Source organism: Photinus pyralis, unplaced genomic scaffold (assembly GCF_008802855.1).
Source record: "Photinus pyralis isolate 1611_PpyrPB1 unplaced genomic scaffold, Ppyr1.3 Ppyr1.4_LG7, whole genome shotgun sequence".
NCBI lineage: Eukaryota > Metazoa > Arthropoda > Insecta > Coleoptera > Lampyridae > Photinus > Photinus pyralis.
In genome coordinates, this window is record NW_022170738.1 from 36497404 (window position 1) to 36511675 (window position 14272).

The window sequence follows — 14272 nt, forward strand, 5'->3', positions numbered from 1 at the left end:
GTTATCCATGTAACAGAGACCTTCGCATTCATTCTGGCCAATGAAATTACTAGATTACTAACTTGTAAAATTTTTACAGGTCTGCTGTCAGTTTTACAAGTCAGTAGCGTTTAAACATGACGTTTGCCCGTTTGCGTTTTGTCTTGTTAATCAACGTTTACAACTGAGTAACAAATAAAACTATTAAATCCATCTTGCAACGTAAAACACTTTCTTAATTAATATTGCCTAGACTAGAGAATTGTTTTATGATGAAAGGTCGTGCCCTGGGATTTTTCTTTGATAGAAGGAGGAATGGGATCGTGGCCATTCCCCCTTGTTTTACCAAAGAAAAATCTTAGGGCACGACCTTGCGCCATAAAACAAGGTCCTTCTTAGATGCCAGGTCTCTATTCCATTCTCCTTTCTTCTGCCACGAAAAAATCCGCGAGGGCATTGAGATCGTTACATCCAACCAATTTCAACCGTGACGAGTGTTTGAAAATCTTGTCATTTCATTGGTTGATGTGTCACTCCATTTTCTCCTAGCGGAATACCTTTTAAATAACCTAGTTTAGCTATCTCCTTTCAGTGTTCCAGCGTATGCAGTTTAGTGTAGTGTAGTAGCGCTTGTTGCTGCTGTTGGCTCATTGATAAGAGTTTTATGTTTTATTTTATTTTTGTTATTATTTTGTTTCTTCTTTGTCCTTATCATGCCCCTTCGGAAGAGAGCGAAACGGTGATTTTTCGTTCAACATTGACACGGTTCTATCGCGGTAGTCGCTCGCATCATATTAAAAATGCTCAAGTAACTTTTTCAAGTTTACTTGGATTTTCTGATAGTCTCGCTTTACAATGGGTATATTGCCTCGAGCATCGCCCCGATCAACACATGGTTCAAGATCCAGTACCGCCACCTCCTACAAGTTTTTGGAACGGGTATTTTGCTCGGGGAAATTTTAATTAATCTTTTTGATCGACCTGTAAAATTAAACTTAAAATTTTTACAAGTTCTGAAACTTATTTCGAATATCAAAATTTAAGAAACACGAAGATTTGAATTAATCTTTTACAAACACTGAAAGACAATAATGCGTAACAGATAATGCCGCATTTTGAAAGCCTTACGGTCGAGCATGATTTTTTCGCCGGACAAATCCCAAGCACGACCTTGCTCCACAAAGCAGAATTTACGGAGATATTTGCAAGGTCATTTGATTTTGCATAAGAAAGTTGCCCCGACCCCGAATTTTAACTGATCAAAATAAACATCTAATGTCAACGAAATAATAAAAATTAATTCAATTAAACTCATTTGAAATGTTAACTTCCCTAATTACGGTGTAAAGAAATATTTTCTATTTCTTGTTAGTCTTCAATCGTCCGCACACACTTTAACATTAGCGTATTGCCAGTTTTATTAATCTCTCATCATTTCCTAAAAGTTCACGCGATTATAGTCGTATTATTATTATCTGTACATCCTTTTGTGGGAAATACTTTTTGTGAACTTTATATTGAAGTATAGAACTTTTTTGTTTTATTTGAAATGAATAATTTGTCATTTTTCAAGAGTGGCGTTTGAAAGAATGTTCAAACTTCTGCAAATATTCCTCAGGATGTTGATCAGAGATTGTTCGCAGTTTTCTGTGGTATATCAATTCATGTTACGGCTACGATCATGAGGCACGGGCCCGTATGAATAAAAGGGAGCATATGCTTATACTTGGAAAATGCAAAGTAAATACTCGTAAGTGCCCCTTCATACTGGTCTGTTTAGCAGCGTTGCACTGCGTCCTATGCTGCTGCTCAGCAGCACTGCTAAGTCGCCCAGTGTGAAGGAGCACTTACGAGTATTTACTTTGAATTTTGCAAGTATAAGTATATGCTCCCTTTTATTCATATGGATGGGCCATGGAGTTCACTTTTTGTACACGCTTGCAGATATCGGACTGCCGTGGGGGTAACTTTTAGTATCAGAAATTTATTAGTGAATTATAGTATGGATCAGTCAACATAAATCATCTGTAGAAAACGAACATCCGGATCCCCTTTTACGTATCGACATAATTGAATTACCTGAACGTTAAAGATCGGTGACACTCCAACCTCTACAATTTTAAATTGCATAATAGGGCGAGATCAACAGATCATTGTAAGACCTTGATTCCTTAGGAATCTCAAATGATTTTTTAAAATTTTGATGTTTAGAATTTTAGATTCTATAATATTTTGAAGCTACAAACACGTTCTTTGTTTATGGCGTTGGAAAGATATTAGGGTGGATGTCTGAAAAAGTTTAATCTCATTAAATCTGTTTTTTTGAGGACAAATAAAGATAAGGAAAATTCAGATGACATTAAGTTCCATTTGGTTCAAAAGTTTCAATGCTCGGTCCAATCATATAACACGTGTTTGTCGTTCTTTGTTTATGGCGTTGGAAAGATATTAGGGTGGATGTCTGAAAAAGTTTAATCTCATTAAATCTGTTTTTTTGAGGACAAATAAAGATAAGGAAAATTCAGATGACATTAAGTTCCATTTGGTTCAAAAGTTTCAATGCTCGGTCCAATCATATAACACGTGTTTGTCTTTTGTTGCTTTCAGCTTATTGAATTTAAGTGTAAATAATATAATAAACGAAACAGCAAGGGTCCGAGTATTGCGCCTTGAGACACTCCGCCGCACTGACTGGCACTAATCTGAATTTACTGCGTCTAACAAGTTATAATTGAATCGAACTCTAAAACCCAAAAGGTAATGTCAAAGGAATGTACTTGTTCAAAGCAAAACGGGATCGAAGTTATTAAGCGCCCACCCAAATATTAAATATGAATAGCATTAGGCCTTATAATTACGGTGGAAGAGATAAAATTATTAAATTTGTTTATAAGCAAAACGCTAATTGCATCCAATTAAATTCAGAGATCCGTCCATGAATGAATGTAGAGAAAGAAAATTTCTCATTATTATAACGTAATTTATACAGACGAAATTATGGGAAGTGTTAGATTCTTGCGTAGAAATTTCAGATGTTAAGATAATATAATCACGGTGAGGAGGAAGGTTGTACGATTTTTTTTTGTATGGCACATCTTTGCAAGGTGTTCGTGAGAGACTCTCCCACGCTCAATCGAACGATGAGGTGCAAGAAAGGGTCAACTCTTTTCCTATTCACTCATTCAGCACTTGTCCGACGGACAATGGTCATCATAACCTGCCAGCGTGGTCACAATGCGAGGAAGTTAACCGATACCGGGCCTATTGTGCGCATTATTTGGATTTCAATTCAGCTATGTTTTGCGAAGTTTCCGTTGTGACCGTGCGAATGTGCGTTAATTAAACGGCACCTGATGTAAAACCATTACTTGCAAGCAGATCGATCGCCACCACAAGTGGTTAAAATCAGTTACCTAAAGAGTAATCCGGAATAAATTTAAAATTCCCGTTATTCGGAGCAGATGTAGGCGTAAAGATGATGTGTGGGAATTCGGCTCGACAACCCTTTGGAAATACAAAAGGGTTGTGTTTACTTCGGTGCCGAAAATTTATCATTTCAACCGTCGAGGGATATGACCTATAGATGTATCAATAAAATCAGCGCATACTTTGTGGCGAATTAAAAAATACATTATGCGATATCGGATTACAGTAGGCCTAGTTTTGCAACGTTGCAAATTTTCTTTTGTCATGCCCTTCTAGATTTGCAGTTTGAGGGTTGTAAGTAATAGTTATCGCGATCGAATATAGTGTCCCCACCTTAGTTCGTTTGATCCCTCGGCACCCCTAATTTTACTACCTGTATATATTATATATCAGTCTATCTCCAGCATCCAAAAGAAGCATAGTGTACTTTTCCAAATAGCGCGCAGTATATATAGTGGTTGTCGATTATGTACGAACTCTTCGTAAAAATGAGAACTTTTTGGCATGACATGTTCAGTAAGTACCTCTTGTTGATTATGTAACAGTAATTTACTTTTTTTTTTGAAATATTCAAATAAATTTTAGTGGTTACTTCCGATTAATTTATAGTTTAATTCGTGTCACCGTTATTAATAAATAAACAATGAATTTGTTTCAATTGTAACCATTAAAACCAGCCCTCTTGATTAAAAATAGCCATTCTTACCCTGATGATTAGTCTCAGAACTCGTAAATAGGACTCACACAAGGTCTGCGGATCGGCTAAAACTATGGAAGTGGCGATACTTGGAATTATTTTATTGGCTCTTCGAGTGACAAATGAAGCTTGGGTCATGACACAAACTACCCTGGGCTAACAATATACCTTCTTCAGAACTCTCTGAAGGATTTAAGAAAAATTTATGGACTACTTAATTAGGTTTAGTTTTAAACGTCGGCGATTTTGTACGTTTCTTAGTTTATACGAACTTTTGACGACAGATTTCAAGTCAACAATGTATAATCCATAACAATGACAAGGGCGTGACTGATAGGGTAGGAATTGGGGTTACTGTAATGCCCCAACCGAATATGTGATAAACAGTCTTGTTTGCCAACCAAACCTTTATTGCTTGCGAATTTTACTGCCTTTATCTATAATATTGAGCAGTCCCTTAATTACGTAATTGATTTGCATAAATTTTTGTTTGTCGCCACAATAATCCGAATTGTCTACTTTACTGGCGTGACAAGCTAACCCTAGAGGACTGCAATAAGATTACTGACCACCTACAGCTAGTGGCACAAAAAACAGAGCCTTGATCTGATTATCATCCCTCGTGGTGGCTTGTCTAACTAACACAATCAGAAGGTAAAGCCGCCTCCAGCGTCTCGACGTTCGATTCCTTGACACTTGTCCAAGTGTGACATAGTAATTTGGCCGTCGCGCGACGTACGTCTTACAAGGTTAGTCTCGCCGTTTATTTTATTCCCAATCAGTACTTCCTCTCTAACCACCCTTTATACGAATTTGTACAATGGAATTTCTTTATTCCGTTGTTTGGCTCATTGTAGAACCCCGTGATCTTAGAGGTCCGCACCTGGACATAACGTTGTTAACATAATGGCGGACGTGAAGGGGTTTGTTTAATTTACTGTCGAAATTGCGCCTTGTCCGTAATTTGACAGGTGAAAAATTCACACCCTCCGAAAATATTTGTCTCTTATCAGGCATCTAAGTTTGTGATTAATTTTTTTTTAATGAAATTTATGGGTAATTAGCGGAAATTTGTTCACGTCCCAAACACTATACATTTCCGCTGAGCCTTTTGATATGTCAACATTCAGAACTTTTAATTACAGCAAGCCCGGTCTCTTGCAACACACAGTTTTATCAAAAATCTAACCCTAATGACTTTTTTTCCTATCGAAAGCAGTGTGTGTCAATTTAAATGTTAATTACAGTTTTCAGCCCGCGAATAGGAATCCAGGAAACATTAGATATGGAATAGCTCTCTGATAGTCAATTTCTTTCTTATATCTGTTTTTGTGATTGTTTTTCACCCTCGATTCGAAATAAATTGATGGGCAATTGAGTGTATATTGCTATCTTCGAATATGCTGATGATATCTACAAGGCATGTATTTGTAAGATACACAAACTACCCAACCCCGTGGGGGATGTTTTTGTTACGTACCTCTTTCGTGACCCTCTTGACCGATGTCCGGTGAAACGTCCAATGGAACACTTTTATCGTGTAGTTACATGTAGCGGTCCGTCGAATGCGCATGCCGTTGGTCAGTCTCGGGGTGTGGTCAGTCAAGGGTGTAAAAGGCGCCGGACACTGGTTGGCTTGTATGAGTAAATAAAGCGAAAGCAGCTGAAGTTTAAATATCGGGGATGCGAAACTTGCTTTTTAAAAGTTTTGTATATAGGCAAACCCGACAAACAAGACTCCCCGATTCCTATAACAATTAAAAGTGTAGTCATTTGAATTAGCGAATGCTAATCCCTGTGGGGCGTTAAGCAAAGGGGGTGAAGAGAACTTTTGCTCCGATTGTCGAGTGTCATTACGACACCCGAACACATCAGGGGGTGGGTTAGGTTCACAGCTGTTTTACAAATCGATATAAACATAATTCATGGTACGTTATGCTCCAAGTGGTCGAGCACTTTTATCGAAATTAATTTTGGGTTTCGTTTGTCGAAAAGGTCTACTAGCAAAATTTGTACATTTTTAGTTGTTTAAATTAATCTGGACTGCCATTTGCTATTACATCATTATCATTTAACAATAAATTTTAATCGATTGTGTAAAAATAATAGGTATGTAAACAACGCAAATTATCAAAATAGGTGCATTGTTTAAAAAAACAATACTTCGACCTTAAAAAGTTTGCAAGCTCATTATCCTACGATCTCGTCGACAATAAAATGCATGAAATAAACGTACTATAAAAATGCGTTTGAAAATAACTAAAAATAACTAAACGTCCATTTTTGTTGTTGTTGTGTACCATTTTGAAATATTTGAAAATAACCAACCAAGCAGGGCCGTGGCGATTGCTTGGCTCCCTGTCGCCTAAAATTTTGACTAAGAAGTTAGACATTCGTTACTGATCAATTTCGTTAGGAAAACGGCCAAATGAGCACATTGATTAATGTCAAGTACTTTATAGTTTATGTGTACTACATATTTGACGTACCGAAATGGTATGGTGTAATCCAAATTACGACAAACCGTTAACTGAAAAACAGCACCTTCTGTTAAAATTTCTGAAAAATCCGCCTACGACCACAGTTTCAAAAAATCTGTCGATAGGTAAATAAAAAAATCGCCCGCAAATAAGAAGGTGCGCATGCAAGAACCTTTCTTTTGACACGTCATTTCAATTTGATTATACACGGTGTTTTTTTTTTAAAATGGGCCATACGACAATGTGAAGGCGTTGAGTTATTTAAAATGGACCATAGGGAAATTTACATTGCGCCAATTGTTCTGAAATCTTGGCCCATCTTAAAAAAAACACTCTGTATAAAAAGCTTCTTAGCGTATCCATATTTATTTTCTCTATGTCGGTACCCTCTTCCGACAGTATATTCTCGAGATATTCGCACTAGAAGTTTTCACATTACCCACATATTTGTCTTGTAAAAACGTTCCAATCGCTCTCTATGAGTAACCTCTTCCGATACTCCGTTCTCGATATATTTGCATTTACATTTTTAACTGTCCCATTAGATATGTTTTCTCCAGATGTTCCATTTTCTCTTTGTGAGTACCCTCCTCAGACATTCCGTTCTTGAGATATGAGGAACTTATCTCGAAGAAATGCTGAAGAGGAGGGTACTGGGAATTATTTCCTGCTGTTGAGAGTTTTCATTAGAATATCATGAAGGAATACCAGTTTTTAGCCCCCCCCCCCCCAATTACAAAAAAGTACGGTATTATAACCGGCCGACCTCGATGTAATAGGGCGTGGAGGAAAGAGATGGTTGAAGTCAAGCACACTACCATGATGAATCGCCTCCCTCCCTTCCCCCCAATGTTGATAAGGGGTAAGAGAGAAGGGCGTTAGTTGGTACAAACAGTCCCTTTCTAGGTCCCTTTCGTTGAGACCTTTAATTAGAGTAACATGCAATTCCTGCCCCCCCCCCCCATCTTCCTCCGGATTGTAGAATAATACAGTTATACGTTGTATAAACCACTTCCTTTCGATGAGACCTTTTCTTAGAATATCATGAAGGGTAGAACGTGTGTTTAGTCACCTTCCCCCCATTTTCAAAAGTTTTACATGGCACCATTAGAGGCATGCAAAATATGAGACAAATTGGTTGCCCCATGTAAAAGTTATGTACGTTTAACTTTCAGAAACAGCATCTCGAGAAATAGTTAATGGGGGTAGTCCGCCTTAAGACAACAAAATTTGAAGGACGTCTGCCACACCTTGAAGGTATATTCCCCTAAAAGTAGTCTTGAACCGCAGATGTGTGTCCGGACGGACAGACGGAAAGACAGATGGACCGACAAAATGCAAACAATACCACTTTCTTTTTTAATTCTTTGAAAACGCTTTAAAAATCAATTTCGCAACTCAAATCCTTGACAAGCCGGAATTAAATTATGTCATCTTATCGTGGACACTCTCGAGGAATTGTATAAAATGTTATTTATTCACCAATTTTGTCAAGAAAACAAAGTTGCCCTGACGTACGGGAACTAAATTTTGTGCGCTACTTGCCTTGGTGCCTCATCCGTCATCGAGTAAGCACTTATTTTTGGCGAGAACGAAGGTTGCTTCGGTGCTAAAATTCCGGTGTGCATTTTATCATAGAACTTTAAACCTGGTGTAATATAGGTAGAGTTCCATCCTCTGAGGTCGAGGATTTTGTCCTGGAGAAAGCTCCTGGGGCGAGTATTACGGGCGTGAATATTCCGAGGGAGATACTTCAAACGCAAATCTTCCATTGGCCATTTTTTCGGTGGAGATTTTTAAGAATCAGTTTTCTTGGCGACGTCTGTTACAAAAATAAGTTTACAAAACTTGTTTGGCCTAAGCAACATTTTTCAAATTTGGTAATACAGGGTGTCCCAAAAGTGATCCACAGTTCCCAATTTGAAAATAAGACCCCCTTCAATTTCCACTAAATAGACGTTGGTAGATGGACAAAATGTCAACAATATCCACTTTTCTCATTTGAGAAAATGTCCTGGAAAATGGAAAATTTGTCCGATAGATACTGTCGCACGTTGTGCGCGGGTGCACCATCCTGTTCAAACCAACAGTTTTCAATTTTTATTTTTTTGTGAGCCATACATTTATTCTTTTATTCGTAATAAGAAATGATTCTCAATCTATGTCACTTGTTTTACGGGCCATATCAAAAAAATAGTGGGAAAGTGTTCATTTATTTTTCTGTACATGCTGAAATAACAGGAAAAAAATAAATACAACATCGGCAAATTTTAGTTTTTCTGGAATATCTTCGGAAGTAATCGGAATAATCTGGTTTTCTTTACAATTGTTTAATTGCGCAACTTTTCTCTAATTTAACCACCGTCTACGGTTTCCGAGATCCTCCTTATTTTGGACACAGTCTATATATGGGAAATACCTCGATTAACGTTGTTCTTCGCTGGTAAAAATGTAATGTTTAAGTGCGTGTGATGAATATACCTATCATTTCCGAAAGCGGCGATTGTTGTGGAATTAATAGCTGATGTCAGACAAGGGCATCATCTTGTGGAACACATCTAATTTTGTAGAGTAGTAAGTAGAGGCCTTAGGCCGTCGTAATCAGTGTAAACATGCAATCAGGCTCAGGGCATTGCTTTGTAGGGAGTGTTAGCTCTCTCATTCTTTCGGTTTAAAAGTTCATTAAGTACATAATAAACATTGCAGTCACACACGAATATTTCAACAAATCGAAAGAATTGAAAAATGTTACACGACGGCGACGTCTCGAGATTATTTTTCGTAAAATTTCAATGTTGCACGTCGTGACTTTTTTACTCGTGCTGTCAACCAGAAATCTTTTATCAACCGTCTTTGAAAAATGTGTCGGTTTTAGTTTTTACAATCGTAATTCTACTTGAACGGCAATATTGATCGAGAAACAGATTTAACCCTATCGTAATGAATGTAACTCAATGTAGTGTTAAATTGAAAATTACAGTCAACCCTTGTTGATCACAGTGTTTTACATGCTATGCTTGGCTAATGGTTTACTAAGTATTCATATGACGGATTCGGTACAGATTCTAATTTATTATTATTATTGTACAGCAGATGCAGACGGGGCGGATCTGGACGGACACCAAGACATTCTCACATGTGGAGTGTGCCAAAAACCGTTCGCCCTTTCGGATATCGTCAGATTTATACAACACAAAGTCGTAGCGTGCAACAAAGAAAACTTCTCGGCCGGTCATTGTTTTCAAGGGTCTGATAAAGAGAGAGACAGCGACGATGGCGGTTTGCCACTCTCAACGATAAACTCGCGAAGGCCTAGCATATCTGCCCCAATTTCTGGTAAAAAGGCCTCCGGTAGCAATACAAGAATACACACACCTCCACCCGCCTCGCCCCGACTGCCTGCCCCGGGCGACTTGTGCGTCGACGGCGCGGCCTCGTCCACGCCGAAGAGACGCGCGTCATCGTCGCCCTTAACATCCTCCAGCTTAGAAGATGGCGAAGACATCAAAACCAACATTAAGCAGGAACCGATGGAAACGTCGTCGTCGCCGGAGGAGAGTCACAAGAAGTCGAGAACCGAGGTCGCCGACGCCGAATCGAATACAACAAATAGCGGTAAGTTTCCAATACTGTAATTTTCGGTGATTGTGCACGTTAGGGCTATTTTAGTAAATTATACACCCCCGGTCTTATAAATTCATTTTGTTAGCTTGAATGGAAATCGATTACTGCATTTTGTTAAATTGTCTTGAAACGCGAAATCGCTAAATTGGAATGATGCAGCTTTAAATTTCACTTTTGATACCAAACGTCGCTTTGAAATAAAGATTACAGATTACTACACAATATTCACACTAAAAAATAAAAGTAATTTTCATAAATAAGGAATGAGTGGGAATAGAATTTATCAAAAGCCAAAAGACACGTAATTATATTTCGAAAAGGCCAAAACCTTAAGCAAGCTCCTTTGCTGACAAAATCTCGGCAATATTTAATTTTTGCTCATCTCGGAAGAATCTGAGAATGAATTACCTACATCTGGTCCAAAATGAGTTCGATTGCTCACCATAAACAAGTTTTGCGTGTTTAGTCGCATTGGTTTACTATTCACAGAAAAGCTCTTTCGTTACAGGGCAGCGGTTGTCTATCAAGTGCAGGGTTTCAGGTTTGCATGTTCGGGGGGTAGCCAAAAAAATTTATGATGAAAAACGGCACCATTTTTTTTATCCTTGTATAATCTTTTGGTATGAGGGTTTTTTTTGTTATGCGTTTCACGTTGATTCTGGCTAGGAAGTTTTTCGTTGCACCAATTGTTCTGCACTTAAACGTTGTCAATATACGAGTATATGTACATAGTAATGTATTCATATATAGCGGGTTTATATAATAATCCAGTAGTTCACTATCTTTGATCATAGCCAATAGAAATAAAGGTTTATGTGCGTCGCTAACCAACGAAACTGTACCTCTGTTTTTATTGGCTGTTTCTTAATGACCTAATGATAGTGAACTAATGTCGACTGTATAAAATCAGAAAATAAACTAATACAATTATTTGGTGTACTCCACAAGTATAGCTAATAGCAATCACTCCTTGGTTCATGTCATAAGGAGTTCTTCCTCACATGTTACGTCCCATAACACCAGAAAAAAATAACACCGAAATCGGCAAATTTCGATTTTTCTGGCATATCTTCGGAAGTAATTGCAATTTTTTGATTTTCTTTAAAGCATGATAGTAACTCTTTAATTTGACCATCGTCGTATCTTCTATGGTTTTGGAGACCCCCATGATAGACGTCGTTATCTAGGACAGTGTATAGAACCCCACACCTTACCTTATACATCCACCACCGAATACCCGTAAATTTGCTTTCATCCCCCATATACTACTACAGAAGGACGATTCCCTAGCTCTGCTCTCATCCTCCTCCCTGATTCCCACACGCGCCCTATCAATAATTGGATTCCGCATCACTACCCAGCTCAGCCTCGGCGTCCACTCACTCCTCACTTCCACCGCTCCCCAGACCCTTCCAATCCTTGCTCAACTTACACCTAGCCCGCCCTATCATATGAAATGACAAGATTTTGACCGATTTTTACTTATTTTTCCATTGTGACAAGTTGACAGAATTTCATAACTTTGTGTTACGTGAACCAGTGGTTCTTAAATACGTTTCAATCTTGGGATATGGCGTGATTGGTTTAGATGACAGGAAAGATTTTGTTTATTTTGTAGTCGTAGTTATTGGGTGGGATTTACTGAGTCAACGTTAAGGTAATTTAGGCCTCTCAAGCAATCTGATTGCAAAGGTAAAATTAGTTTATTGATCGAAACAGTTTGCGTCACGGTATGTATGGATGTTACTAGAAAAAGTAAAGTAGCGGGAAGTATGTTGTTCTAGAGGGAATTCACGTTAATCCAAAACCGGAGTTAGGGCAAGCACCGATGAATTGCCGTAGGGTGGATTTTATTTTGTGTGATTCAAAAGCGCCTTGAGCCGCCAGCGCAGTTAAGTCAACCACCTGTAAATCGCCGTGGACTGTCTTTTACTTGTGGCAAGTGAAATCGCCCCTAGAAGTGAGACAAATTAGCGAAGGTTGTTTTTCTAAATTGGTGTAATACCATAACAATTAAGAAAGGCTCTTTCGAAGGAATTTTGTACGCCCACTGTGGCGAAGTTGAGTACGTGTGGGTAAAATTAAAAGTGCGAATTAAAGTTTTTTGGAGACTGTAATTTACTTTGCAAGGGATAACTTAAGACTTAGAAACTATTACGGTAAATACAAACAATAGCGGAAGTTTTAAACGCACAACATTAAAATTGTGTGGCCCTAAATAAGGTTGAGTTGTAAAATAGAAGATATTGTTGCGAATATGGACACCGTAAAACTAGAACCCCAAAATTGAATTCTGCCATTTTAATCATTTACGGTGAATTGACTTCATGTTGTAATTGACTAATTATTCGCACGTATGAAGCGGTTAATTTTCCGCAAATAACTTTTTTATATGACTTTGACGTTTGAGTGACCGTAACTTAAACTGCCAGTCAAAGGAGCCATTCATTATGCGAGAGAGACCAAATAGATTAATATGTTAATACAGGAAACTCGCTGCTATTTTCATTTGCGTACAGCGAGACATGAAATAGCGCCATATACACGGCTCGGTGTGGAATGACGAAAAATTAAGGAGTAAATTAATTATATTACCAAGTGTATTTAATATAGAATTTTGTTCTTTGCGAGGAATTAAATGGTATTTTAATCCTCCACATGCACCACATATGGGCGGCATATGGGAGCGACAAATTCAAAGCATAAAGAAGATCTTAAAGGAAATTCTAAATACTAGGTATCCTCAAGAACATATACTCAGAACCATCCTCATAGAGTGCGAAAATATATTGAATTCCAGACCTCTGACGAACGTTTCTTCAGATTCTCATGACTCTGAACCTCTGACACCAAATCACTTCCTTATGGGACCAGACCTTGTAGCACAACCTTGGACTGTGACTACTGACAATCGAGATCTTAACCTTATGAATAGTTGGAGTCAGCTCAGCGTTTAGCAGACTTTTTTTGGAAGCGATGGCTTGATGACTATTTACCTACAATTATCAAACGTTCCAAATGGTATCAAGCTCAGAAGAATATCAAAGTTGATGACATTGTTATAATTGTTGATCCAAGTGGAACAAGAAATGATTGGCGAAAAGCAAGAGTAGTCAAAACGTATCCTGCCAGAGATGGTAGAATTCGTATAGTTGACGTCAAGGATGGAATGGAAAGGTATACCGAAGAGCACTGTCAAAGCTCATTGTACTTGATCTGCAGTAGTAATTGCTGGAAGAGAGGCAATTACTATGGTGGAGAAATGTTGTATTTTTTTGTATCAAGTTTACTGAATACTTATAAAATATTGCCATAGAAATGAGGTTGTTAGAAAAATATAAAAACCGTCATAAAGCTCTTGTCAAATTGTTCTTCGACCCGGACAATATAATCATAACATTCATAACACATTAGGTAAGAGTCAATAACATTGGTCCTTTATGTGTAACTACAAAACCGGAGGTCGGGTGTTCGAACCTGGGCTGAGGTAGGAATTTTTCTTCTGTGACAGAGATGGGAATTTCCGTAGATCAGTTTCGAGCATTCTTCCGGCTACTCCGAATTAGGTTTTCCTGCAGTTTTCCTAATTCGTAAGGTAAATACCGGAGTAGTATAGACCAGCTTAAGACCTTCTGCAGAGGCACCTCTAAAAACCATTATGCGGGTCACTCTGTAATTAGGAGTAAACCTGTTGAGGGCCTAGAACAAGAGAGACAATAAATAAATAACAATAACAAAGCACGTAGAACTATGAACACCTAATGAACACAGTTCAAACCATATAACAGCTTACTATTGACACTCCCTACCGCAACGTCGTGACACTGTTATTTGCGACCGGTTTTCAACGTAAGGTTCCTCTAATTAAGGTATTTGACGAGACCTATGATTTTGTGTCGATTGTCTTTTTCAATACAAGTGGATCAACTTATTAATACGAATTTGAACGACCAAGGGATATTTGGTTTTTTGTCAGCTAAATAGTAAGGATAGGATCTCCCTCCGCCTCTGGAGATGCCCGTACTGTAACTGCATGGGTAAGTTCCCATTATTTAGCAGAACCAAT

At 38.1% G+C, this 14272-nt stretch overlaps 1 protein-coding gene across 2 annotated transcripts in view; it reads left to right on the top strand.

Annotated features, from left to right (window-relative positions):
- LOC116176604 (B-cell lymphoma/leukemia 11A) overlaps nucleotides 1–14272 on the top strand; it is a 67539-nt gene that overhangs the window by 26729 nt on the left and 26538 nt on the right. Inside the window, exon 2 of one of the 2 annotated variants that reach the window (XM_031495248.1) lies at nucleotides 9676–10197. In XM_031495248.1, coding sequence (XP_031351108.1) covers nucleotides 9676–10197 — 522 coding nt within the window. Of the gene's footprint in view, nucleotides 1–9672; nucleotides 10198–14272 lie in introns of both variants that reach the window. The other variant, XM_031495247.1, reaches the window with a different exon arrangement.